The sequence below is a fragment of the Gymnoscopelus microlampas genome, assembly GCF_963454915.1.
Source record: "Gymnoscopelus microlampas genome assembly, chromosome: 19".
In the NCBI taxonomy this organism is placed as follows: Eukaryota; Metazoa; Chordata; class Actinopteri; order Myctophiformes; family Myctophidae; genus Gymnoscopelus; species Gymnoscopelus microlampas.
The window spans coordinates 30,681,685-30,708,131 of record NC_139956.1 but is presented as its reverse complement, the minus strand read 5'-3'; the positions used below and the strand labels follow the sequence as shown (position 1 = coordinate 30,708,131).

Sequence of the window (26,447 nt, the reverse complement as noted above, 5' to 3'; positions counted from 1 at the left end):
AGTAGTTCTGTGGTGTCAGGAGTGGAAGATGTCCACCCTGGTAAACTCACCCAAGCCATTTATTTATTTTTGTTGACTAGCTCTGAACTTCTGTGGTCATATGTATATGCGTCAATCCTTTGAAGTGATGTTGTTTTGATCACATGTCCTTTTAATGTTAACATGTGTACCCCAGTACACAGGACGGAACAAGAAACAACACGTTGAAGGCAGTCTAAACCCTTTTTTCTTTGAACTTTGAAAGCGGAGATATCTATTCCAGACGTGTCTTCTTTTGGCAGGATGGGAAAGTGTTTTCTAGTAAGGTCGTGTACGATTTTATTAATCAAGGCTCCCCATGTTGAAACGAAACAGCGTTTCTGAAAAGAACTTTCTGCACGCAGTCCGTTAATTCATTAATTACCTTGCGATATGAATTCTATTATTTCTCACTTTGTTCTGGGTGTTTCTTTTAAATTGCTCATCACTTTTGAATGGAGCTAAATGGTCAACAGAGAGTGAGATGATTTATGTATTTCGATCACAGCTGGCTGTTGAATATTATGAGCAGTGCGGACTCAGGCGCCTTTTCATTACCTTGGATCTGACAGACAGGCGGCCAGCCCGCTGGAAAGAATATCAAATATATCACAATTGTTCATGCCAGCACAGAGGAGAGAATGTATTAAAATAATAATAACATATTCTGAAAAATCTATTTGCTCATAGTCTCTCGAATCACTTCCAGTGACACACAATTAAGATTAGTTTGACACACAGTTGTATGTTATTGTGTTCAGGGTTCTAAATGATCAGATGTAATGGGATTACAGTAATAACTAGAAAAAGTGCTCCTCGGAGCACAGGTCTCCGCCAGGTCAGCTAGGTTATTGTGGCCTCCTGGTGGCGCTATAATAGGCCAATGTGAAAAGGGTGGCATTTCTTCTTAGGCCTTTCAATGGGACACTGCATTCATGATTTGAGGCATTTTGTTCCAAAAATTTGTTTTGCTAAATTAGACCTGCTGAAAAATCCAATTTTTTTCCTTGGCCTCTAGGGAGTGTGCGTGCAAAGTTTCACGCAGATCGGTGCAGTTATAGTTAAAAATGCAAATCGGCCAGTTATAGCGCCACCATGAGGCTGATTTGAAAATGTTCAAGTGGCATTTCTTCCTCGGCCTAGTGGGAATGTCCGTGTGCAATTTTATGGAAATGGCAAGCTGCGTTCATGATTGGAGGCAGTTTGTTCAAAACGGACCAATCCTGCAAACTTTGGAAGCCAACCTTAGCCAATGAGGATGCAAGATGGGAAATCGGACAGATCCGGGTTGATCACATGACAATAGAGATACTGTGTACCGATTTGCATGACGTTTGGTTAAAAGCTGTAGGTCTAATGGGAAAAAATGGGTTTTGCACAAATCGGCCTCCTGGTGGCGCTATAACAGGCCCATGTGAAAAATGTGGGGCAGAGGTTCTGAATTGGCATCCAGGGAGTGTGTGTGCACAGTTTCGCAGCGACCGGTGCCGGAGATTAGCTGGTAACACACAGACAGGACACACACACACACACACACACACACACACACACACACACACACACACACACACACACACACACACACACACACACACACACACACACACACACACACACACACACACACACACGCGGACGGAAGGAGGTTAAAACATACTCTCTCGCCATGCCTTTCGGCCTGGCGGAGACAATAACTGTAATTTAAATAGTAGTAGTAACTATAATCTGAAAACATGCTCATACTGAATCACAACATGCTAAGAATATTCACAGAGTTGCATACGTGTGGTGTGGATGCAAACAGTTCTTGGCAATAACAACGCCAGTGTGTGCTTGACAAAACACCAACATTTTTTACAGACTATAATGCAGTATGCTGAGTGATGAAGTGAAAGTAGACTAATGACTTTAATTTTCTCCAAATGAATCTACAATGTAGTGTTTTGAAAATGTATAGTGTTGTTTTAACTTTTTGTAAGTACCGTAGGATAATCTGAAAAGGTTCCATAAAACTCCTAACCCTTTTACTGTGTAGAACAGTGATACAAAAGAATACAAGAAAGCTCGCCACAAAACACGCTCGCTCCGGGTCAAATCCGGCGACCTCGGAGCGGTCACCACCAGATATCCTTAAACGTAACCTCAGTAAAACTATGCCTAGACCTAACCTTATTCCTTAACGTAACCTCGTTAAAACTATGCCTAAACCGAACCTTTTCCTAAACGTAACCTCAGTAAAACTATGCCTAAACCTTACCTTATTCCTAAACGTAACCTCGTTAAAACTATGCCTAAACCTAACCTTATTCCTAAACGTAACCTCACTAAAACTATGCCTAAACCTAACCTTATTCCTAAACGTAACCTCAGTAAAGTGAAGCCTAACCCTAAACTTTTGTGTTCGCGAGCTGTCCGCGAACACAATGGGAGCAAGTGTGTTATTGGCGAGCGTTCCGGTTATCATACAAAATCCTTCTAATCGTGGCGAAACATGTGGCTAAACTGTTCTTGACTGCTTGTTTTGTTCCAGGAGAGCTGTACATCGGTGGCGTGACGAAAAACATGTACAGCAATCTGCCCAAGCTGATAGCGTCCCGGGACGGGTACCAGGGCTGCCTGGCATCAGTGGACCTGAACGGGAGACTGCCCGACCTGATCGCAGACGCCCTCCACAAGGTGGGCCAGGTGGAACGAGGCTGCGACGGTGAGTTCATGGGGAGAGAGATATACGTCTACAAATTCTTAACCCATTTAAACCGAGAAAGCATATGGTGTCATTTTAGATTTTAGCTATATATATACAGTATATATATTGCAACATATGTTTTTCAGAAAACTCTTAGGATTTAGAACAGTGGTTTAGAACAGTGGTAGTCAAAAACAGAGATATACAAGCTCGCACACATCTGCTGTTTTTGAAACATCTTGAAAGTGTTTGAAACATCTTGAATAATTGTGATTTTTTTTAAACATAAATCTTCTCTCCTGGGGGTCCCTGGCACAAAAGATCTTCAGATGGGGGGTCCGTGGCCAAATAATTATCTATCATTTTGGGGGTCCTTGGCACAAAAAAGTTTGAGAACGACTGATCTGGAAGGCATTTGTAGAATCGGCCTCAGACCCTGTTTTGTACTTTAAAAAATGTTCGATTTTTTCTAAAAAATTGCCCATTACGACGAACTCACAACACGTCACACATCAACACGTTGTGAGGTTGTACATTATTTTTTTTCACTATTTTGAAAACATTTTGAAAATATTTAAATATTTTGAAAGTTTTCGTGAACATTTGAAAATGTGTGATCTATTATTATTATTATTATTATTACATTTATAGCGTTTTGTGTCCTCGAGCCATAGTCCCTATGCCCTGTGGACAAAGCCAATTTCTGGGTTCCACTGTACAGTCTGTGGGGGCGTGAAAATTCACCGGGGCGACTCTAAATGTCCTATTGGCCCCCCTCTGCGTGTGGACAACACTTGTTCGCCCATCAGTCCCACGGATGATTTTTGATTCCTTTTTTGTTTTTATGGTCCTTTTCTGCAGTTCAAGCATAATTCCACAGGGTGGTAGGCTATTTTCCAAAACTATTGGAAGTGGACATGTGTACACAGCCAGCATTAACTCAATGGAAAATGTACTCTGTGTACACCGTGTACAGAGGGTTTCCAAAGGGGTCCATGGCTGGTTCCCAAAGTGTGGTCCGGGGAAACTATAGCCTAGACATGTTCATGTAAAACTATTGCCGGTGGACACAAACCCATGTAAAACTATTGCCCGTGGACACAGTGGTTAATCTCAAGTGCAAAGGGGCTACAGGGCTGACAAGAGCCTATTACAGCCTAATAGAGCCTATTAGAGTCTAGTAAGGCCGAGAACATTCTAGTCTAGCCTATTCCAGCTGGACCCTGCCCTGTATAGCCTATTAGAGTCATTTAACTACCCCCATACCCTAGGGCTAGGCTATTCTCCCAGTGGGCTGGACTTTTTGTGCTGGAATGTGCCGGACTGCTGGGCTCTGGTTGGCTATAATGGGCTATAATGGGTTCTGGTGGGCTGTGCTGGGCTCTGTTAGGTTGTACGGGGCATTACTATACTATAGCCTAGAAATGTTCATGTAAAACTATTGCCGGTGGACACAAACCCGTGTAAAACTATTGCCCGTGGACACAGTGGTTAATCTCAAGTGCAAAGGGGCTACAGGGCTGACAAGAGCCTAGCACAGCCTAATAGAGCCTATTAGAGTCTAGTAAAGCCTAGAACATTCTAGTCTAGCCTATTCCAGCTGGACCCTGCCCTGTATAGCCTATTACAGTCATTTAACTACCCCCATACCCTAGGCTATTCTCCCAGTGGGCTGGACTTTGTGTGCTGGAATATGCCGGACTGCTGGGCTCTGGTGGGCTATAATGGGCTATAATGGGCTATAATGGGCTCTGGTGGGCTTTGCTGGGCTATGTTAGGTTGTACGGGGCAGTACTATACTATAGCTTAGAAATGTTCATGTAAAACTATTGCCGGTGGACACAAACCCACGTAAAACTATTGCCCGTGGACACAGTGGTTAATCTCAAGTGCATAGGGGCTACAGAGCTGACAAGAGCCTATTACAGCCTAATAGAGCCTATTCGAGTCCAGTAAGGCCTAGAACATTCTAGTCTAGCCTATTCCAGCTGGACCCAGCCTTGTATAGCCTATTACAGTCATTTAACTACCCCCATATCCTAGGCTATTCTCCCATAGACAGGAGGGATTTCAGAAAAAAGGCCTTCTATAAGGAGGTTAGAGGCATTTGGGGGTAAAAGTTGGGAACCAGGCCATTTTACATAATTCAAGGGTGCTGAATCAGAAAAACACGGTTCCCAAGCAAAATTCTTAGTGCTTAACCTCCTAATTTGCATATCAAAATGGCTGCCGATTTTGAAGTATTTCTTAAATAACTCTATAACAAAGCAATCAAATCTGACAAATAAAGTGTATATATTTATATTCTGAGGGTCAGACAATGTGTGGAAGGTATTTATAATGTAATATATGTAAATAAATGTAAATAATGTAAATAAATATGCAAATTAGAGGCCACTATTACAGAAAACGGTTTCGTACTTAAAGTGATTCATCCGCATCCCCCTTATTTTATTTTATTTCTACTTATCTGTATTTTTACCATCCTTAAGACATCTAAAATACATATTTAGATCATGGAAAAATCCTGGTACATTTGGCCCCTGATGACCAAAAAATAAATTGCCCCCATGTATAACTCACCCCCAGAATGAGTTAGAGCCACAGAACTGGTACTGATAACTGAACACAAACTACTTTCAACACAACTATATAGAGTGGGATGGGGATGGCTATAGTTACACTTAGACGGCCAACAGGGACTAGCTGAATTGTATTAAGCCCCGCCCCTCTGTGTTCCTATTGGCTGGGCTTTAAACAGCCATAACTCCAATTCCCAGCATCGAAAACCTATGAAACTTCCTAGATGCGCTTAGACGGCCAACAGGGAAAGGCTGAAATTGTTTAAGCTATGTAGCCTAACTTTTCAGTTGATTGCCATACAGGCTTGTGTCCCCCCCCCCCCCCCACCCCCGATGGGCCCTGCCTAGTACAGCCTAGTCCAGCCTATTATTACTGCCTAGTCCTAGGACTAGGCTAGACCTGGGTGTACTAGGCTTTACTGTACTAGACTCTGCTGGGCTCTAATAGTCTGTTTTCAGCTCTAGCAGGCTTTGCTAGGCTGTACTTGGCTTTATTAGGCTATAGAAGGCAGTACTTTACTTTGGCCTACAAATGTTCATGCAAAACTATTGGTGGTGCACACACAAACTATTGCCTGTGTACACAGTGGTTAATCCCAATGGTCTGAGTATCTACAGGGCTGACAAGGGACTAGCACAGCCTAGTTCAACCTAATAGAGCCTAGTACAACCTAGTCTTAACTAGTCCAGTCTGTTCCATGCTAGTATAGCCTATATCACCGTCCCCTAGTCTGTTCCATCAAAAGGCTGGACTAGGCTAGACCTGGGTGTACTAGGCTTTGATGTTGTAGTCTCTACTGGTCTCTAATAGACTGTTTTAAATTCCAGTAGGCTGTGCTGGTCTGTACAATGCTATATTAGGCTGTACAAGGCAGATCTGTACTATGGTCTACAAAGGTTCATGCAAAACTATTGATCGTGCACACACAAGCTATTGCCCGTGTTCACAGTGGTTAGTCCCAATGGTCTGAGTATCTACAGGGCTGACAAGAGCCTAGCACAGCCTAATAGAGCCTAGTATAGTCTAGTACATCCTAGTACAGCCTAATCTATCCTAGTCCAGCCTTATCAGTCCTAGCATAGCCTTGTACCCCCTCCCCTATTCTGTTCTCCCAAAAGGCAGGACTAGTCATGGGTGTACTAGGTTGTACTATACTAGACTCTACTGGTCTATAATAGGCTGTTTTAAGCTCTAGTAGGCTGTGCTAGGCTGTACTAGGCTCTATTAGGCTGTGCAAGGCAGATCTGTACTATGGTCTACAAAGGTTCATGCAAAACTATTGCTCGTGCACACACAAGCTATTGCCCGTGTACACAGTGGTTAGTCCCTATGGGTTGAGGATCTACAGGGCTGACAAGAGCCTAGCACAGCCTAATAGAGCCTAGTATAGTCTAGTACATCCTAGTACAGCCTAATCTATCCTAGTCCAGCCTTATCAGTCCTAGCATAGCCTTGTACCCCCTCCCCTATTCTGTTCTCCCAAAAGGCTGGACTAGTCATGGGTGTACTAGGTTGTACTATACTAGACTCTACTGGGCTCTAATGGTCTGCTTTCAGCTCTAGCAGCCGTTGCTAGGCTTTACTGGGCTCTATTAGGCTATAGAAGGCAGTACTTTACTTTGGCCTACAAATGTTCATGCAAAACTATTTCTTGTGCACACACAAGCTATTGCCCGTGTACACAGTGGTTAGTCCCTATGGGTTGAGGATCTACAGGGCGGACAAGAGCCTAGTACAGCCTAATAGAGCCTATTAGAGTCTAGTACAGCCTATTACAACCTAGTCTAGCCTAGTCCGGCCTGTTCCATGCTAGTATAGCCTATACCACCCTCCCCTAGTCTGTTCTCCCAAAAGGCTGGACTAGTCTTGGATGTACTAGGCTGTACAGTACTAGACTCTACTGGTCTCTAATAGGCTTTTTAGCGGCTCTAGCCGCTCTATACCTGACTTTGTCCGTGTGCGTCAACGTTCTGATTGGTCAGGTGCGTCAACAAAGTGATTGGTCAAGCTTCACGCGACACATGGCTATAAACACATTATAAACACATATCAATGACAAAATGTATCAAAGGCGCCGCTACCTTCACACAGGGTGTGATTTTTTAATCTCTAGTAGGCTTTGCTAGGCTGTACTAGGCTATATTAGGCTGTACAAGGCAGATCTGTACTATGGTCTACAAAGGTTCATGCAAAACTATTGCTCGTGCACACACAAGCTATGGCCTGTGTACACAGTGGTTAGTCCCTATGGTCTGAGTATCTACAGGGCTGACAAGGGACTAGTAAAGCCTAATAGAGAGTATTAGAGTCTAGTACAACCTAGTACAACCTACTCTAGCCTAGTCCAACCTGTTCCATGCTAGTATAGCCTATAGAAATGATTTCATGTGCATGCCATAAGCAATGCACAACACGTCGTTGCAAATGCCGGAAATCTGGGTTACGATGCACAGCCATGTGTGCATGTCAGCAACGGAGTGATGATCAACCTCCTTGTATGAATGTGGTCTAGTGTCTAGACTTTCGTTCAACAATGGCCAATACAGTATCTTTAGAGTACTAAACCGTTATCTGTTATGGGGGCCGCTATTTTGCATATTTCGGAGTAGGCTGATTATTATATTATATTATCATATTATATTACTTACAAATTCTTTACTCACATTGTAGAAAATGTATATAGACACTTCATTTGTCAATTTTGCTTGCCTGGCCACAGAGTTATTGAAGATAAAGGTGCGAATTTGCCAATTTGGCAGCCATTCAGATATGCAGATTAGAAGGTCAAAAACTAAACATTTAGCATGGGGAAAAAGTATGTATTTTAGATGTCCTAAGGATGGCAAAAATACAGATAATTAGGAACAAAATAAGGGGGATGCACCTTTTGCACCGTTTGAGTACTACGGTACATCATTTTATGTAATAGTGGCCTCTAATTTGCATATTTATTTACATTTATTACATTACAAATATCTTCCACACATTGTATGACCCTCAGAACATAAATATATACACTTTATTTGTCAGATTTGCTTGCTTTGTTATAGAGTTGTTTAAGAAATACTTCAAAATCGGCAGCCATTTTGATATGCAAATTAGGAGGTTAAGCACTAAGAATTTTGCTTGGGAACCGTGTTTTTCTGATTCAGCACCCTTGAATTATGTAAAATGGCCTGGTTCCCGACTTTTACCCCCAAATGCCTCTAACAATCACATATTTCAGAAATCCCACCGGTCTACCAGTGGGCCGGACTTTGTGTGCTGGAATGTGCCAGACTACTGGGCTCTGGTGGGCTATAATGGGCTCTGGTGGGCTGTGCTGGGCTCTGTTAGGTTGTACGGGGCAGTACTATAGTATAGCCTAGAAATGTTCATGTAAAACTATTGCCGGTGGACACAAACCCATGTAAAACTATTGCCTGTGGACACAGTGGTTAATCTCAAGTGCAAAGGGGCTACAGGGCTGACAAGAGCCTAGTACAGCCTAATAGAGCCTAGTGCTGGAATGTGCCGGACTGCTGGGCTCTGGTGGGCTATAATGGGCTCTGGTTGGCTGTGCTGGGCTCTGTTAGGTTGTACGGGGCAGTACTATACTATAGCCTAGAAATGTTCATGTAAAACTATTGCCGGTGGACACAAACCCATGTAAAACTATTGCCCGTGGACACAGTGGTTAATCTCAAGTGCAAAGGGGCTACAGGGCTGACAAGAGCCTAGTACAGCCTAATAGAGCCTATTAGAGTCTATTAAGACCTAGAACATTCTAGTGTAGCCTATTCCAGCTGGACCCAGCCCTGTATAGCCTATTAGAGTCATTTAACTACCCCCATACCCTAGGGCTAGGCTATTCTCCCAGTGGGCTGGACTTTTTGTGCTGGAATGTGCCGGACTGCTGGGCTCTGGTTGGCTATAATGGGCTATAATGGGTTCTGGTGGGCTGTGCTGGGCTCTGTTAGGTTGTACGGGGCATTACTATACTATAGCCTAGAAATGTTCATGTAAAACTATTGCCGGTGGACACAAACCCGTGTAAAACTATTGCCCGTGGACACAGTGGTTAATCTCAAGTGCAAAGGGGCTACAGGGCTGACAAGAGCCTAGCACAGCCTAATAGAGCCTATTAGAGTCTAGTAAAGCCTAGAACATTCTAGTCTAGCCTATTCCAGCTGGACCCTGCCCTGTATAGCCTATTACAGTCATTTAACTACCCCCATACCCTAGGCTATTCTCCCAGTGGGCTGGACTTTGTGTGCTGGAATGTGCCGGACTGCTGGGCTCTGGTGGGCTATAATGGGCTATAATGCCGAGTGCCGAGTCCACCGGCAGTATATTGTCCACGGGCCATAGGTTTTTCTATTGGGACTCCCTGAAATGGACACCACTTTTATTGTTATTCTTTATTATTATTATTATTATTTTTTTTTTTTTACTTTTTGAATACTTTTAAAATCTTTCCAATTCCTTCCCATCAATGTTCCAAATCATACCGTAGTTATATTTTGGAGGAATACAGTGGACCCCATTCATTCCAGCACGGTATTGACAATCAAGAGAGACTTGAGATAATGAGGTAATACAACAGTCAACTTTTTATCCAAGTTTTTGATTTGAAAAGTTGAGCTGAAAATGGTCCCTGGAGAAAATATTGATTTACAAGCTAAATTCAAAATGAAAAGATTGTTTTGCCAATACTGACTTCAAGTATATTTATTCAGGTACATTTGGCAGTATTTTTGATGGATATGGAGAAATCGAAATTCACGTAAAATCTAATGTATGCACAATACATGGCCAAAGCTCTGAATAGACAAATGATGTCTCGATGGTTTGATCTTTTAAGACAACATTTTTTCCCCCTGACATTTTATGTTGATATTGCCATTTTTCTTAAACAAGTTTTCAGCAAGTCAAATCTAAGCAACTAAGTCATTTAGTTTGAACCAAGCAGCACTGGGTTGATGATCAATATGGAGTTCAAAATACAAAGTTTGTGGAATTACATTTTGTCCTCTCATGATTAGTTGGCAATCAATGGGTGTTGTTTTATAAGGCATTTATAATCTAATAATTCACACCCAGTGAGTAAGACAGAAAGCACATAGTGCATGAGTATATAAATGGGATACCAAAGATAATTTTACACAATAATGACTGATTTATATTTGGTTGTGTGCCGTGTCACACACTGAACATTGCAGATTGTGACCTGTTGTGTGCTTATAGATCTGCTATTTTTGGGGTCTAACATTGGTGCACAAATCAGTATGAATCAGGCATAACACATCAGTGATGGAAGAAGTACTCACATGTTGTACCTAAGTAAAAGTAGCAATACCACAATGTAAAAATACTCTGTTACAAGTAAAAGTACACAAGTATTGGCATCAATATATACTTAAGTACTAAAAGTAAATGTACTCATTATGTAGAATGTCCCATTTCACAAGCTCAAATGTATTAAAAAATGTTATAGCCGATCTACAATGCGTTGTGAGCTTGTAGATCTGCTATTTTCAAATAGCCAAAGTGGTTAATTTATGTTTTGTAATAATAATGAAAACCTACCAAGTGACTACTATCTAAAGTTTTAAAAATAAATGTAGTGGAGTAAAAAGTAAAATGTTTGTAGTAGTAGTAGTTTGAGTAGAAGTAAAAGTATCGAAAAGTAAAGTAAAAGTGCCCCAAAAGTGTACTTAAGTACTGTACTTGAGTAAATGTACTTAGTTACTTTCCACCACTAAATATAGGCACCTACTGTACAGTACTGCATGTGTATGAGCGCCCGCATGCTCGCGCACACACACACACACACACACACACACACACACACACACACACACACACACACACACACACACACACACACACACACACACACACACACACATACATTCCATAAAATACATTACATGGGCCAAAACAAATCTGTTGCTTCTGATGCCACAATAATGTACTTGAAATAACATGTGCGTCAGTGCATGGATCCAAACAAGTTTGTAATGGAAACCTCACACAAACACATTCACAGAGCGCATAGGTCATACACTTCCATCTGCCATATCACTCACGCTGCGACAATTTTGGATACAAGAAGTGCCTTCTCCTCCAAATAGAGTGAGATTGAGCAGTATTTTGCAAGCTGCCTTGCCTTACAGTTGGACAACCTCATAATCCTCAAGCCCCTGACCACCAGCCTGTGGACATGGCCCAAGCTGCCAAATATAAAAGCAATGAGCTGACACTTATAGCTGTACTAATGGTTGGTATATTACTTTAGGTTTAGTAAGGAAGGCTTCCTCTAAACTTGAGTAAAAAAGTACAGCCAACTTCTAATAAGGAAACCTCTCTGCTGTCCTAGTCAATCACAATGACATCCGGTGTGTTTGCAAATACATGGGGGTCATTGCATTGAAACATTTGTGGTTTCACAGAGGAGTTTCTGTAAAACACAACAGCAGTGTTGTTTTGACAGTACATTTTTATTTAGTTTTAGTCATAGTCTTTTGAATACAATTCCATTTAGTTTTAGTCGTATTTTAGTCATCTGAAATGTTTTAGTTTGTGTCTAGCTTTAGTCGACTAAATATCATAAGATTTTAGTTGACTAAATCTACAGTTGATTTAGTCGACTAAAATGTATTTTGGCGGTGCCTTGATGGCGTCGTAATGCCTGAATTTCCACTTATTTGCATGCTGAAAATAGCCGATCTACAAGCTCACAACGTGTCGCAGTGCGACGCATTGCGAACACACACACACACACACACACACACACACACACACACACACACACACACACACACACACACACACGTACTCTCTCACGGTACACATTTTCTTCCCATTATGTGCTGTACAAGCATATTGTTTTTTATTCAGGCGATCTTAGCCAAGGTCCATTATAGATGCGTTTTAATAATAATCATCCGCCTGTTCCTCTGCCATTAAAATCCTCTCATATAAATAAACACTGTCTTTTTTATTCATGCCCATAACTTTGGTGTGTTTTCCTCTCAGTAGACTAATTACACATTCTGTTGAGTCACGGTAAAGGTCAGATGGTACTGTAACTCACTGTAATTCCCATATACAGTGGTGGAAAGTAACTAAGTTGATTTAAGTACTGTACTTAAGTACAATTTTGAGGTATTTGTACTTTACTTGAGTATTTCCAATTTCCAATACTTTTACTTCTACTCCACTACATCTTAGAGGCAAATATTGTACTTTTACTCCACTACAATTATTTGAAAAATGTAGTCACTAGTAACTTTGTAGATATGAATTATTACATTATAAAACATACAATTACCACTAAAGCCCTATTTTATACATGGGCTATTTGAAAATAGCCGATCTACAAGCTTTCACAATTTTGTCCACCACTGATCTAAAGTAATCAACAAACTATGCTATAAAAGATGGTCAAACATTGGCCAAATTGTCAAATAGTGTAGCAAAGAGTCAAACTAAGAAAATAAATATCATTATTTTGGGGGGTCTTGGCCTAAAAAGGTTTAGAAGCTCATGCTGTTACAACTCATTGTTGTCGGGTAGAAACCTTATATGTCCAAAACCGTTCCTTTTTTGCATCATGTTGCGTTATGAGCTTGTAGATCTGCTACTTTCACTAATTTTGTGTGGCACTGTGTCATGATGAAGTAGTAGGGCATTACGCAACAACATAAAAAGTTGAAATATGGAGATACAATGTTTCTACTCAAATATGGAGATACAAGGTGTCTACTCGACAGCAACAAACTGTTAGAATGTCCAGTGGTGGACTATAACTAAGTACATTTACTTGAGTACTGTACTTGTGTACATTTTTTGAGTATCTGTACTTTACTTGAATATTTGGATCTTTGGATCCTTACCATTTTCACTCCACTACATTTCAAAGTATCAATGTATCCAGGGCCTATGTTTGGAAACTAGCCCCCAGGCTAATTCCGGCACATTTTACAGTAATGTTTGCACTGTCCCACAGAAAAAGAAAAAACTAATAATAAAACACACATAGTTGTAACACGGTCTCTTACCTCAAGGGTTCCCAAACTTTTCAGGCTGCGACCCCCCAAAAGAATCATATTTGAACCCCCCACCCTAACAAGCACTTGGAATTGTAGACAATACATTTAGTTTGACTCGGTTCCACAGATAAATATTGTGAAAATAGCCAAACTATAAGCTCACAACGCCTCGCCTCAACGAGGCGGTGTGAGCTTGTAGATCGGCTATTTTCACAATGTTCGCCTCTTTCTTACGTAATATATGTCAATTTGTCCAATTTGGTATTAAAAAGGCCTTAAAGGTCATTAAATTGTAATTTAAGAAATGTGCAGATACCCTGTACAGTATACACACTTAGACTCTATGTTGGTTTGTTTACGGTTGAGTGAGAAAACAACGTTGCACATTAAGCTAAACCTCAGAGCAGGAGTCATCGCCACGCTGGCTTGTGGTGGACATTTTTGTCAAATTGTATTTTTACCATGGACATACAAATGAGCGGACAATGATATTACCAGAAACACATAAAGAGCTATTATAGCCTTAAATGACCTTCACAGGTCTGTAACCCTGAGAGTGCACAAATGGAGCCGAATGGAATTTGTACACTCTCAGAGTTATGGGGGTCCTTGAAAATAAAAAGTTAGAGAACCACTGTCCTTGTGGACTGCTAATATGCCATCGTAAATCATGTGTCATACATATTCTGAAGAAAACCTGGAGACTGACATTCAGTAATTGGGTCTTATGATCAAAATAAGAACATTATAATGTTTTGTAAAAAAAAAAAAAAAAAAGGCCACGGACAAGGCCAAGTCTTGCCGTATGGACACATAGATGACCCCTATAGCCTCAGAGGCTTGAGGGCATGGCTCATTGTGACATAAAGGGCTGACCCCCCGGGTCGGGTAGTTAATTTTGTGTGACAACGAGCACCGGCTATACCGTTTACCCAAACCCCACTCTGTGGCGCACACCGCACATCGGAGGGCACAGCACTTGATTTCCCAGAGGGCCGCACTGGCCGACCTGACACGACACCAATCCCAAGCTTTTCTATTTTTTTTTCTCTCTCTCTCTCTCTGTCGGTGCTTTCTGCCACCACCTCTGCCAGCCGGCCTTATTACCTGCCTACAGTCTCTCACACACACACACACACACACACACACACACACACACACACACACACACACACACACACACACACACACACACACACACACACACACACACACACACACACACACACACACACACACACACACACCACAATCAGCCCACTCCAAAAACAGTTTAAACCTGCATTAAACTACATTACGCAGACTCCCATAGGGCAGAATGGAGGGTAATATTAGCTAATGATTGGACGTGCTTATGGGTACTGAGCAGTTGTAAATGGCCTTTTCTTTTCTTTTTTTTTTGGGGGGGGGGGCTCCTTTTTTGACAAATAATTCTGTATAATACTAAGTCCTGAGGCGTTTGGGAATCGATGAGTTCGTTTCATGCTATTACAGGAACACATCAAAAACTTTCTTTGAAAAAGAATCGCAGCGCCTCATTTTCCCATAATGAGACTCATTAACCGAAAACACATTTCCTTTGTAGGCTAAGAGAGGCCAAACTAAATCACTACTCAAAATGGATTCTTCTACTCCTCCGCTATTGATTAAACTTGTCCGACTCAAAGAGATCAATTCGGACCCCCCCCCCCCCCTCCCCCCAAAAAGAAAATAAGCGCAAACGTTGCCTGTCTTTGCTTTCTCTGGCAGACTAAAAGGCAATGCTCACAGTAATTAAAATGCCTTCGGTGAGGAGCTGTCGCGGTATGAATCATTGCTGACGTAAGGCCTGAACGACATGGTCATGGGTTCTGCGCTGGGGTTGTCGGCAGTGTTGGAAAAAGTACTCTAATGTTTTACCTAGGTAAAAGTATCAATACTGCAAAATAGAGCTCACACCGCGCCGTGATGCGACGTGGTGTGAGCTTGTAGATCGGCTATTTTCAAATAGCCTAGGTATAGAATAGGGCTAAAGTGGTTAATGTATGTTTTATAATGTAATAATGTATATCTGCAAAGGAACGAGTAACTAAAGCTGTCAAATAATTGGAGTGGAGTAAAAGTACAATATTTGCCTCTGATATGTAGTGGAGTAGAAGTAAAAGTATAGACAATTGGAAATACGCCATTAAAGTAAAAGTACCTCAAAACTAGTACTTTAGTAAATGTACTTAGTTACTTTACACCACTGGTTGTGGGGCAGGGACAGGTTAGACCCGTCCAGGCCAAAATGGTGAGCTAGTTTGAGCTTGACGCTACAAACTGAGAACGGGGTGGGGGTGCGGGTGGGGGAAGGCAGGTGCAGGTGGGTGCATGTTGGGGTCAGAGAATAACAAAGAGGAAAAAAGAGGCGGGGTAGAAAGAGACTGTCTGAAAGAGAAGAGTAACAACAGAGTTTGCCCTGCAGGTGTTTTTACTGTGCTGCTGACTCACTGTTGGGATTTGGTGGCGGTCACACAGAGAGACGGGAGCGGAGGGGGGGGGGGGGGGGGGGGGGAACAAACAGAGACGAACTACCAAATTGGAATTCAAAAAGAGCACATTCGCAAAGCAGGCACGCCGTTCAGAAAGCACTGACCCGCTCGCCGTGACCGACCATTTCATTAAGGGCCCCCGAAGCCCAAATCACACGGTGCATACCAGATGTTTCTACCCAGCTGTTGGTTTTGGATGCGGGTGACTGTTGCATATAGAGCACTGGTTCTCAAACCTTTTTCATGTCAAGCACCCCCAAATCATCACGTTTCGATGGGATACTGATCTGAGCTTGCAGATCGGCTATTATTTGTCGCACAACACCGCTAGTGCGATTAAGTATAAAATAGGGCTTAAGTGGTTACACTCAGCTGCTCACTGCTGCTGTAAATATGTCCCGACATTTGGTGCAAGTGAAAAAATATGTTTTGGTTTAATGCCCCAGTGAACACTTGGCGTCTGTCAACAGGTTCATGCTAAGGTAGCATGTGGCTTGTGGTAGGAAGAGTGCCAGTGTGATTATATTGACTCGCATATTAATAATGGTAATAGCCTAACAATGTGCTTAATTAGCACCTCTGGGGAGCTTATAGTAATTAATGGGGCAATTACCACGATGAGCAATTATTAACGAAATGTGTTGATAATGTGGAGATGTCATTGAATTCAAGTGGCCATTTTGTAGAGGAATGCTCTCGTGTATCCCGCTCCTCCTTTTTCCATTTGTGCTCCTTTTTTTTTTTTTTTGTCATTTGTAAATGGTGCTGCGAGATGTGTGTTTATCTCTGTGGAAACAAATTAGTCTGACACTGAACCATGGTCCTTTCTAAATGTTTGTGTTTAATTGAGTTTTTAATGAGAATCCCCGCCACTACCGGCGCCCATGACCAACCCTATTTATTTTGTCAGGGACAAGTCTTTTTTTAACGTCTCGTTTTGAATCGCAATTCTTTGACTTACCTTTTGTCAGTTTCTCCAACCAATTTTCGTCAGGGATAAGATGAAGGCAGGTTGGTTAAAAACAGCGGTAATGAGGGGCTGGCTTTTTTATTATTCCCCGCCGTCGCATCAAATTCAAACGCATGCAATGTGCAAAGACAGATGCGGGATGCGGAACGCCATCCAAATCACATCGCCGGTGCGTCTAATCATCATTGTATACTTTGGCGATTCTGGGGTGTTTCTTTGTCTTTCTTTTTTTTTTTTCAAAACCACCCATCACTTTTAATTCAGCTATCAAAGTAAGTGACTGGAATCCCACAGAGAAATTAGGACAGTGGATTTTTCTAATTGACAATTTAAATGTCCTCAGCCATCCATGGCAGTGTGGGAGAGAGCACACAACACTTCACTGCCACACAACCCCCCCCCCCCCCCCCCCCCCCCCCGCCCCCCATCCCGTCTCGCAGACGCACGGCACGCTCACATTTTTTTCTCAGACAATAAAAAAAATAGTCGCCGCCGTTATTAAACCCAGGCAGCCCTGCCCACGCTTCCTCCAGTCATTTCCAATTCAAATGAGGACCCCTATAGTCTGGCGATCGCACCAGGTTTCAACCTTGAATTAATGTCAAATTCAATCTGAATGCATTTTTAAGCTGCCTTAATCAAATCACTCTCAGCCTGCGGAAGAGTAGCTATTATGAAAGTGGTCACAGCCATTTGCTCTTTTTTAAACGCGACTATTCAGAAAAAGTGACACCCGTGGTTTTGCAAGCCCTTTTTTTATTGCGGTAGCAGATGCTTTAGAACACAGTAAAAATGAATCATAAAAGGTCATAATAGTAGTTCATTTAACAAAATGAATTTACCTCCAGGCTCATGATGCTGAAACGCACCGCATATCAAATATTTCTCATGAGTGGGACGGTGCGAATGTCTTTGTCATGATTTCCATGCAGCGAGTCGACCCTGGAGTCTGAATGGAATTTGAATCGGACGCATTTTTATTACCAAGTTTGCACATGCAAGCAATGTGTTTCAGTGAGGTTCGTTCATTACACGGAAATCAAGTACAGAAACCTTTACAAATTATGATAAATATTACAAACGATTTACTCAATAATGATAAGAAGCTAGAAATATCTTCCATAAAACAATATACAACGTACAGTACAGTACACTAGCAACATACATACCAACCTTGCATAATGGGGGTTGGTGTGGTAACAGAGTTCTGTCAGGGGGGCTTGTTAGTGGGGCTGCAAACATCGATAATTTTCTCAGCAACTCTTTTATTGATGACTTTTTTGATTAATGGAATAATTGAGAAGCACCTTTTATACCCGTTTTACAATTGACATATTAAAAAATCAGAGGGGGGGATTCTAATTGATTTTGCCTAAACCAATGAGTCCAATCGACCACTTGAGCCCTATTTGATACTAACGGCGTTGTACGAAAATATTCGATCTACAAGCTCACAATGAGCTTGTGCGTGAGCGTGTGGAAGTGGTCCCGATCCCATACACACTCAGACCCACGCCTCTCGCCCGACAATAGAGACGCTTTTTTTGGAAGCGACGTTGACCGGGGTGAGAGGAGTCCGCGCTATACTCTGAACCTGTTCTCCGGTCGTGCCCTTACAGGACCCAGTACCACCTGTACGGAGGACTCCTGCTACAATCAGGGGGTGTGTCTCCAGCAGTGGGAGGGCTTCACCTGTGACTGCACCATGACGTCCTATGGAGGCTCCTTTTGCAGCGACCGTGAGTACAGCCAATTACTTCCCCTATACCTCCCCGCCGCCGTGTGTCTGTGTGTCTGTGCGCGTGTGTGTATGTGTGTGTGTATGTGTGTGTGTGTGTGTGGCTGGAATGGATCGGCTATAGGTGGCGATATTAGAACTAAACAACAGGGTAGGCAGCAGATTTAACCTCATTCTTGAGGTTCGCTATGGTAAACCTCAAAGGAACTTCTTCTCCTCAGTGGCTTGATGAACTGCGCTGTTATATTAAGTGGATAATTGTGGTAATCAAGAACTATTAACATGGAGTCGTTACACGGTCTCATTACACTTACGGTTGAATTCTGACTTCATCCTACAGTTCAGTCAATGCATGCGCCCGCGTGCACGCATACACGCGCACGCACGCGCGCGCGTGCCCACACACACACACACACACACACACACACACACACACACACACACACACACACACACACACACACCCCCACACACACACACACACACACACACACACACACACACACACACACACACACACACACACACACACACACACACACACACACACACACACACATCTTAATTGCCATTACCCACACATCAGGCCTAGCTTGAGAGGTCCGGGTTAACTGTTAAGCATGAGATTGGCTCTTATCCCCAGAGGCAGGGCATAGGGAATGCACTGTGAGGAGGAATGGTACTCTATATAGCTACTGTATAGTGGTTAGTGTGATTGTTGGGTATTTTAGGTTTATGTCGAGGATTTCTTGAATTTGGGGTTTCTATCAGGCCATCTGTTGGTTGACACGGTGGAACTGGCTATACTGACACAGATCGCACATTCCAAACGACGTGTCTGAGATTGATCGGCTTTATTTTTTTAAATGGTGTTTACTGTAGGATCTGTTTGACGTTGATCTGTGCTTGAGAACGCTGGGCATAATATAGAGTTAATAATCCCTCGCAGGATGTGGGGGCACAGGCAGGGTGACAGGCTAATGAACTTGTTTGCATTGTGTCTCTGTTTGTTGGCGAAGTGGCTCGATGCCTTAGTTAAGCTGGCCGGGCCCCCTCCCTTTTCTCTCTGTATCGGCTATGATGAAGTTTTGTCTCTGATCGCTGTCGTCCGGCCCGCTAACAGTGTCAGCTTGACAGCTCACGTTTGGGCGTGACAGTCAGCGGGATGATTAGGGAAGGCATCGCGGTGGGAGGAGAGACCGATATTAAACAACAAGGACAGGCACGGCGCTATAAATGCTTTCGAGAGAGGGAGAGGATAGGAGATGAAGAGAAGGTGCGCGTGTGTGTGTGTGTGTGGGGGTGAGGTGGGGTGGGGGGACGGGGGGGCGTAGAGCACCCCCCACTGGGTGCTACATGCTTGCACCCAGAGGGAGGTATCAGTGAGTTTATTACCGTGATTTCCAGAGATGGGCGGTGTGCATGATGCTGCACCCTCTCGCCGCAGAAAGACCCAGAGGGGAGTTTGAGAGAGAGAGCGAGAGAAAGTGTGTGCGCACGCTTGCGCACACGCGTGTGTGTGTGTGTGTGTGTGCGTGTGTGTGCGAACATGAAGGATCCTACCAGCAGCCTGATCAAAGACCTCACGTACTGTATCTAGGGGAAAAATAGTAATCAGCATCCCGTTCCAAGAATTTGCATCTACTGCACATGTCACTCAACTAATTCAAAGTAGTGCCAGAAGTTGTTTGGATCAGCATCCGGTTACATGCAGTACAACACACTATGTCTCTCTGGCAGATGATTTCCAATGCTGACATTAGAATGTTTCTGTTCACATCACCTGCATGGTCAGAATCACTGTTGCCGGTGCAAGTGTGTGACAACCTTATGGATTGTCTCTGTCCATAAATCAGTCACTCAACAGTTTTATCTAACAGTCAATTGTTCAATTTGCAAAGAGCTTTATAAGAGAAATGTATAAACGTGTCCTCTCTCCCCTCCCCCCTCCTTTATGGCCACAGCTTAAGGCATTTATCAACTCGGGAACATTTGCACTACAGCTAATTTAAGATAAAGGGCTTAACAAAACAAAGTCAGGAGTTGAGCCCGGAGCATTCAGATGAGTTCTCAAGGACTACGCTTTGCCCCGTAGACTGCTTTCCTGCAGAGGTTTCCGTCGGCTGCTGGCTGGAGTCCGATCTCTCTACCGTAATGCTGTATCATGTACTGTATTGACGAGAGGTTGACGTACACAGTAAACACATTTACGACTCCACGGCGTGCATTCATAACTTCTGCATTGCACTTCTGCCTAGTGATGTGGCATACGTAATTACTGTATACTGTACCTCATTGTACGGAAGATATTGAAAATAGCCGATCCATAAACTCACATAAAGATGCATCATGCAATGAGCTGTGAGCTTGTGGATTGGCTGTTTTTCGACTTTTTTTTACGTTTTTGAATATTTTCACCTAGAATGACAGGCCCAAAATGTGTAATATTAGTGACTGTGACGTGATACGCGTAGAATGTGTAAGCGTATGTCAACCCCTACGTAACCCGTCCCTGCTTTGCTATGGATTGTTTGCTGAGTTTTGCCTTGCGACACCCATTTCCTCCCGCAGCTACTCCACGTCTTCACGACAGTCTTCCTCCCGTCCGCGTCATCGAGGAGAGAAATGCTTCATTGCTCAAACTTGAGTCTCCTACAGATTGAACTTGCATCGCCCCCTTTTCTTCTCTTTCCACTTTGTGCTTTCTGCACACGTCCGTCCATACAAAGAGCCTTGATCACCCCCCCACACACACACACACACACACACACACGCACACACATTGTGAGACCTCGACGGCTCATGCAGTTTCTTTCTTTCCTCTGGCGTCGATGTCTTTCTTCCTGAACTTGTCAACATTTGAGTCACTTCTCCAAAGAAACACCAAGGTAGGTCTGTGCTGCATCTGTCTGTGTTTCCACACAATGCTCCAACTCGTCTCGTAAAATGACACGGGGGCATTGAAACCCAGGGCCTTCCAGAGGCATGACGTGCCCCCTGTTTGGCCCGCGTAAAGAAAAAAATAAGTTTGTGCCTTGTTCGTCTTTGTTTTGATCACTTAGAAGTTACGAATGGTTTTGCAGCTTTCTGTTGGTTGCAAGGCCTCTCTGTACTTCTCACATGTGACAGTTGTGTATCTGTTACTACTTCAAAAGAAGGTCATGCACATTCATATTAGCGCTTAGTGCAGGACAAAATACAATAAGTTACAACATCAAAGGAAAAAAAGTTCGTACAACAGCTTGCTGCTCCAATACTTTGCAAACACCATCTTTGCACAGCAAATGCATTGGAGCAGCAAGCTGTTTTCCTTTGAAGTTGTGTATAGGTGAACAGATAGGCCTTGATTAATCCTGAGGGTTATTCAGTCACCATAGCGGCAACGCAGTGAGGCTGAAAAATATAAAGGTAAGGGTCGAGAACAAGGACAGAGGAATAGTAACATTACTAATAAAAGACAGTGTAAAGGCAGGATAAAGATGACTTGACATCTGACCTGGCTGTGTGTGTGTGTGTGTGTGTGTGTGTGTGTGTGTGTGTGTGTGTGTGTGTGTGTGTGTGTGTGTGTGTGTGTGTGTGTGTGTGTGTGTGTGTGTGTGTGTGTGTGTGTGTGTGTGTGTGTGTGTGTGTGCGCGCGCGCGTTTGTTTGTGTGTGCGTGCTGTTACTTTTACCCCTGAGGGGTGTTTGGGTAATTGTCCAAGATTTGCTGACTGTACATTTTTACTGCACAGTGTAAATATGTGTGTCCTTGTATTTTAGCTCTTATGTGGACATACATAAATTATTAAATGTGTGTGTGACATTTATTTTTATGTGATTCAATTTTGGCTTGTTTGATCTTAACTTCATAAAGCTCCTTATTATGTAAGTCTTAAGTAAATGACACATTTATGATCCAAAGCATTAGAACGTACAATGAATCATCTAACGTGCTACGCAACAGATGCTCAGTGCCAATATGATTCACTAGCTTCACAGGGGTCAGTCTATTCCTCACTCACACACTACAGTACGTTTCATGGTTGATTGAGACAGCAAATGAGGTTTCTTTCATTATCGCTTCTCTCAGACTCTCTTCTCAGACGGACCTTATTTCAAACAGCTGTGACTTCAGTGCCGGGGTGTGGCGTTCGGTTATAAACCAAGACCAAACTCCGGCTTTCTCTGGGGCTACAACCTTGCAGTGATGTAAAGTAACTAAGTACATGCACTCAAGTGCTGCACTTGAGTACAATTTTGAGGTACTTTTACTGTACCTTTTAGTGTTTCTGACTTTTACTTCTACTCCACTACATCTCAGAAGCAAACTCCACTACAATTATTAGAAAACGTTAGTTACTACAGTAGTCACTTAGATTTAGTTTAGAGTTAGTTGTAGATTTTGATTATCATTACCAAAGGTACGTTAATCACTTAAGCCCTATTAAGCTTTAGCTATTTGAAAATAGCCGATCTACAAGCTCACAACGCATCGCAATGCAACGCATTGTGAGCTTTTAGATCTGCTGTTTTCAAAAGATGTTCATACATTTTAGACATACAGTATGATAACTTGTGACACGGGATATTCTGCATGATACATACTTTTAGTTTTGGTACTTTAAGTACATTTTGATTGCCGGACTTTTACTTGTAACAGAGTGTTTCTGCATGGCAGTATTAATGACACTTTTACTTAAGTAAAGCACATGCGTACGTCTTGCATCACTGCTAATTTTGCTCTCGTTGATGAAACACAGGAAGTAGTATTATTGATAGTTTCTTCCGTATACATAAAGGGACAGTTCGGGTAATCATAAGTGTGTCGCAATGTCAATTTGGGGTTGACACTACGATGCGATGCATTAACCACTTAAACTCTATACTTCGTAGACCGGAGGCCTCTCCTTTTTTCGCTCGACACTAACGGTGTTTAACGAAAATAGCTGATCTACAAGCTCACAACGCGGCGCGATACATTGTGAGCTTGTAGATCTGGTATTTCCCCAAAACGTTCAATTATTTGCGCTGAATGTTCACCTGCTACAACGTGCCCAGAATATTGTCGTTGGGTTTCACATGGTTAACCCATTGATACCTGGAACGCATATGTGTCACTTTAGATTTCATTGGCTATTCAAAAATAGCAGATATACAAGCTCATAGCGCGGCACCGAGTGCCGCGCTATGATCTTGTAGATCTGCTATTTTTTAAAATTCTTGAAAACTTTTTTTTTTTTTTTTTTTTTAACTGTTATGATTTAGATTTTTTTTTAAATCGCCTCAGGTCTTAATGGGTTAAATGAATTGCAAGCCAGCAATGACCTTTCATTTTTGTTCACGCTTCACACGAAACAAGCTTTGATGGAAATTCCTTAGCCATCCTAGTGCCGATTTCAATAAAAAATATCATGCATTTCTAGACAAGAAACCGTGGGAGGTAAAAACCTGAACTATCCGTGTAATTAAAATATACTGATATTACCAGGAAGTCAATATTTTGCTCAGCCAGAACTGCCGATCTCTTCCCGTGCGTGTGTGTGTGTGTGTGTGTGTGTGTGTGTGTGTGTGTGTGTGTGTGTGTGTGTGTGTGTGTGTGTGTGTGTGTGTGTGTGTGTGTGTGTGTGTGTGTGTGTGTGTGTGTGTGTGTGTGTGTGTGTGTGTGTGTGTGTACGCACAAATGTTTTTGTCACAGAAACACAAAGCACCATTGTGTGTATTCATCCATGCGTGGGAACACATTTGTGATTCCACTGACGTCGTGTGCACGTGTCTTCCCTGTTTGTTTGTCCGGTGCTGGCAGTTGCTTGGCTGACACATACAGTATGCAGGTGTCTTCTGTAGCCCTCTCACCGTGGCTTGATCTCTCACTCCTGCCTCCTCCTAGCTGCCAGGAATTATCATGCACGCCCCCTCCTCCTCGCCCCCAAAAGTGGCACGGTATGCACAGTACCTCCCACCAGTGCTGTAATGTAACTAAGTACATGTACTCAAGTACTGTACTTAAGAACAATTTTGAGGTATTTTTTTACTTTACTGGAGCATTTCCAATTCTCAATACGTTTACTTCTACATCTCAGAGACAAATATGTTACTCCACTACAATTATTTGAAATCTTTAGTTACTTTACTTTGTAGATTTTGATTATTATTATTACATTATTATTATTATTATTATGAGTATTATATTAACCACTTCAACCCTATATATACTTTGGCCATTTGAAAATAGGCGATCTACAAGCTCACAACGCGTCGCAAAGCGACACGTTGTGAGCTTGTAGATCTGCTATTTTCAAAATATTTTTTCATACATGACAAACTTGTGAAATGGGACATACTGCATATTGAGTACTTTTACTTTCGGTACTTTAAGTAGGCTATATTTGTATGCCAATACTTTTGCACTCTTACTCAAGTACATTTTGAACACCAGACTTTTACTTGTAACAGAGTATTGCTACATACGTGTGGTATTGATACTTATGCTTAAGTAAAAAATGTGAGTACTTCTTCCACCACTGCCTCCCACCGTGTACCGGCACACATATCTGGGCACGCTAAATAGGCACACGGTCACGTGGATCCTCACCTACAGCGAGCATGTGTGTGCACACCACACACACACACACACACACACACACACACACACACAGTGACACGCAGACACTTGTACACGGCACACATCCGCAATCACCTTCCACCGGGGGAAGAGATATGAAAATCCCATTTCTGTTTCTCTCAGATGAGATTGAAGCATTTGAATGGGATAATTCCCTACCCCTTTTTTTGCCGGTGAAATTAAAATAATTATTCTCCCCCCCACACTGTTCACTGTGTCCTTTGTGATCATGTGACCTGCTTGTTGGCCGGGACGCATAGAGGCATAGAGGGACCTTAAATGTGGCTGGCGCTGTGTGTGTGTGTGTGTGTGCACGCGTGTGTGTGGTCCAATGAATTCTATCGCAGAAGCCAGATGCCTGTATTGAGGATGAGGCTGGAGCTCATGAAAGGGCTGGGATCAGACACACACACACACACACACACACACACACACACACACACACACACACACACACACACACACACACACACACACACACACACGCACAGGCACAAAATGAAAGCAACAAGAAAAAATATATTCTTTTGTTAACCAATTTCCACAACTGAAAAGCGCCTTCATACGTTTTCTTCCCTGTGCTATAAAGCACACATTTAAGCATTGTGATTGTGAAACTGCTGCAATAGACTGTGTTGGATGTTCATGGATGAAATTCATGGGCACAGATAGAATAATTGGTGAACCACACATTGTACAGGGTGCTCGGGCATGGCACAAGGGGTGAAGTCCACCGTGGGAGACTATAGAGGTTTGAATCCTCTGGGTATATAGCATCAGGCTTGGCTGTGCACTGACGCGTTTTGAACTTGTAGATTTGCTATTAAAAAATGAAAGGAGAGCCCCGGTTGTATATTTCTTTACTCTGGACGACGAACAGTTATCGTCCTTGTGTATACCAACGATCTGAAATCCGATCCGATGCTAAGCTAAGCATTTCCGTGGGGCGGAAATACGTCTACAGCCACCGGATATGACGTTTACAGCCTATTCGGGAAGCGGAGAAGAAGAGTGACGTAGAGAGAAAACTTAACTGTTTCAGTGCGTCTCTATCTGTCGCGTGAGTTTATAAACACAGCCAGATAAACGATCAACAAACGATCAACGATTCTGTGACCGGTTGAAAAGGGTTATAAAACGCAAATCGCTGTTAAGGGGTGAGTACATTATGAATAAACTCTGGCAGTCAATGTGTTAATCCAGAGCGATTTACAGTAAGCAAGGTAAACACGAGGTAATACATCCAATGCATATAAATCGTAATCTAGGATCATAGGTAAACCAAGAACCTATCATCAGTC

At 42.6% G+C, this 26,447-nt stretch overlaps 1 protein-coding gene across 5 annotated transcripts in view; it reads left to right on the top strand.

The window, feature by feature from the left end:
• The window catches only part of nrxn2b (neurexin 2b), an 884,672-nt gene that overhangs the window by 497,080 nt on the left and 361,145 nt on the right, over positions 1-26,447 (top strand). For all 5 annotated transcript variants that reach the window (XM_084043029.1, XM_084043031.1, XM_084043030.1 and 2 more), the window contains 2 exons: positions 2,549-2,722; positions 18,426-18,545. In XM_084043029.1, the coding sequence (XP_083899155.1) occupies positions 2,549-2,722; positions 18,426-18,545 (294 nt within the window). The remainder of the gene's footprint in view (positions 1-2,548; positions 2,723-18,425; positions 18,546-26,447) is intronic.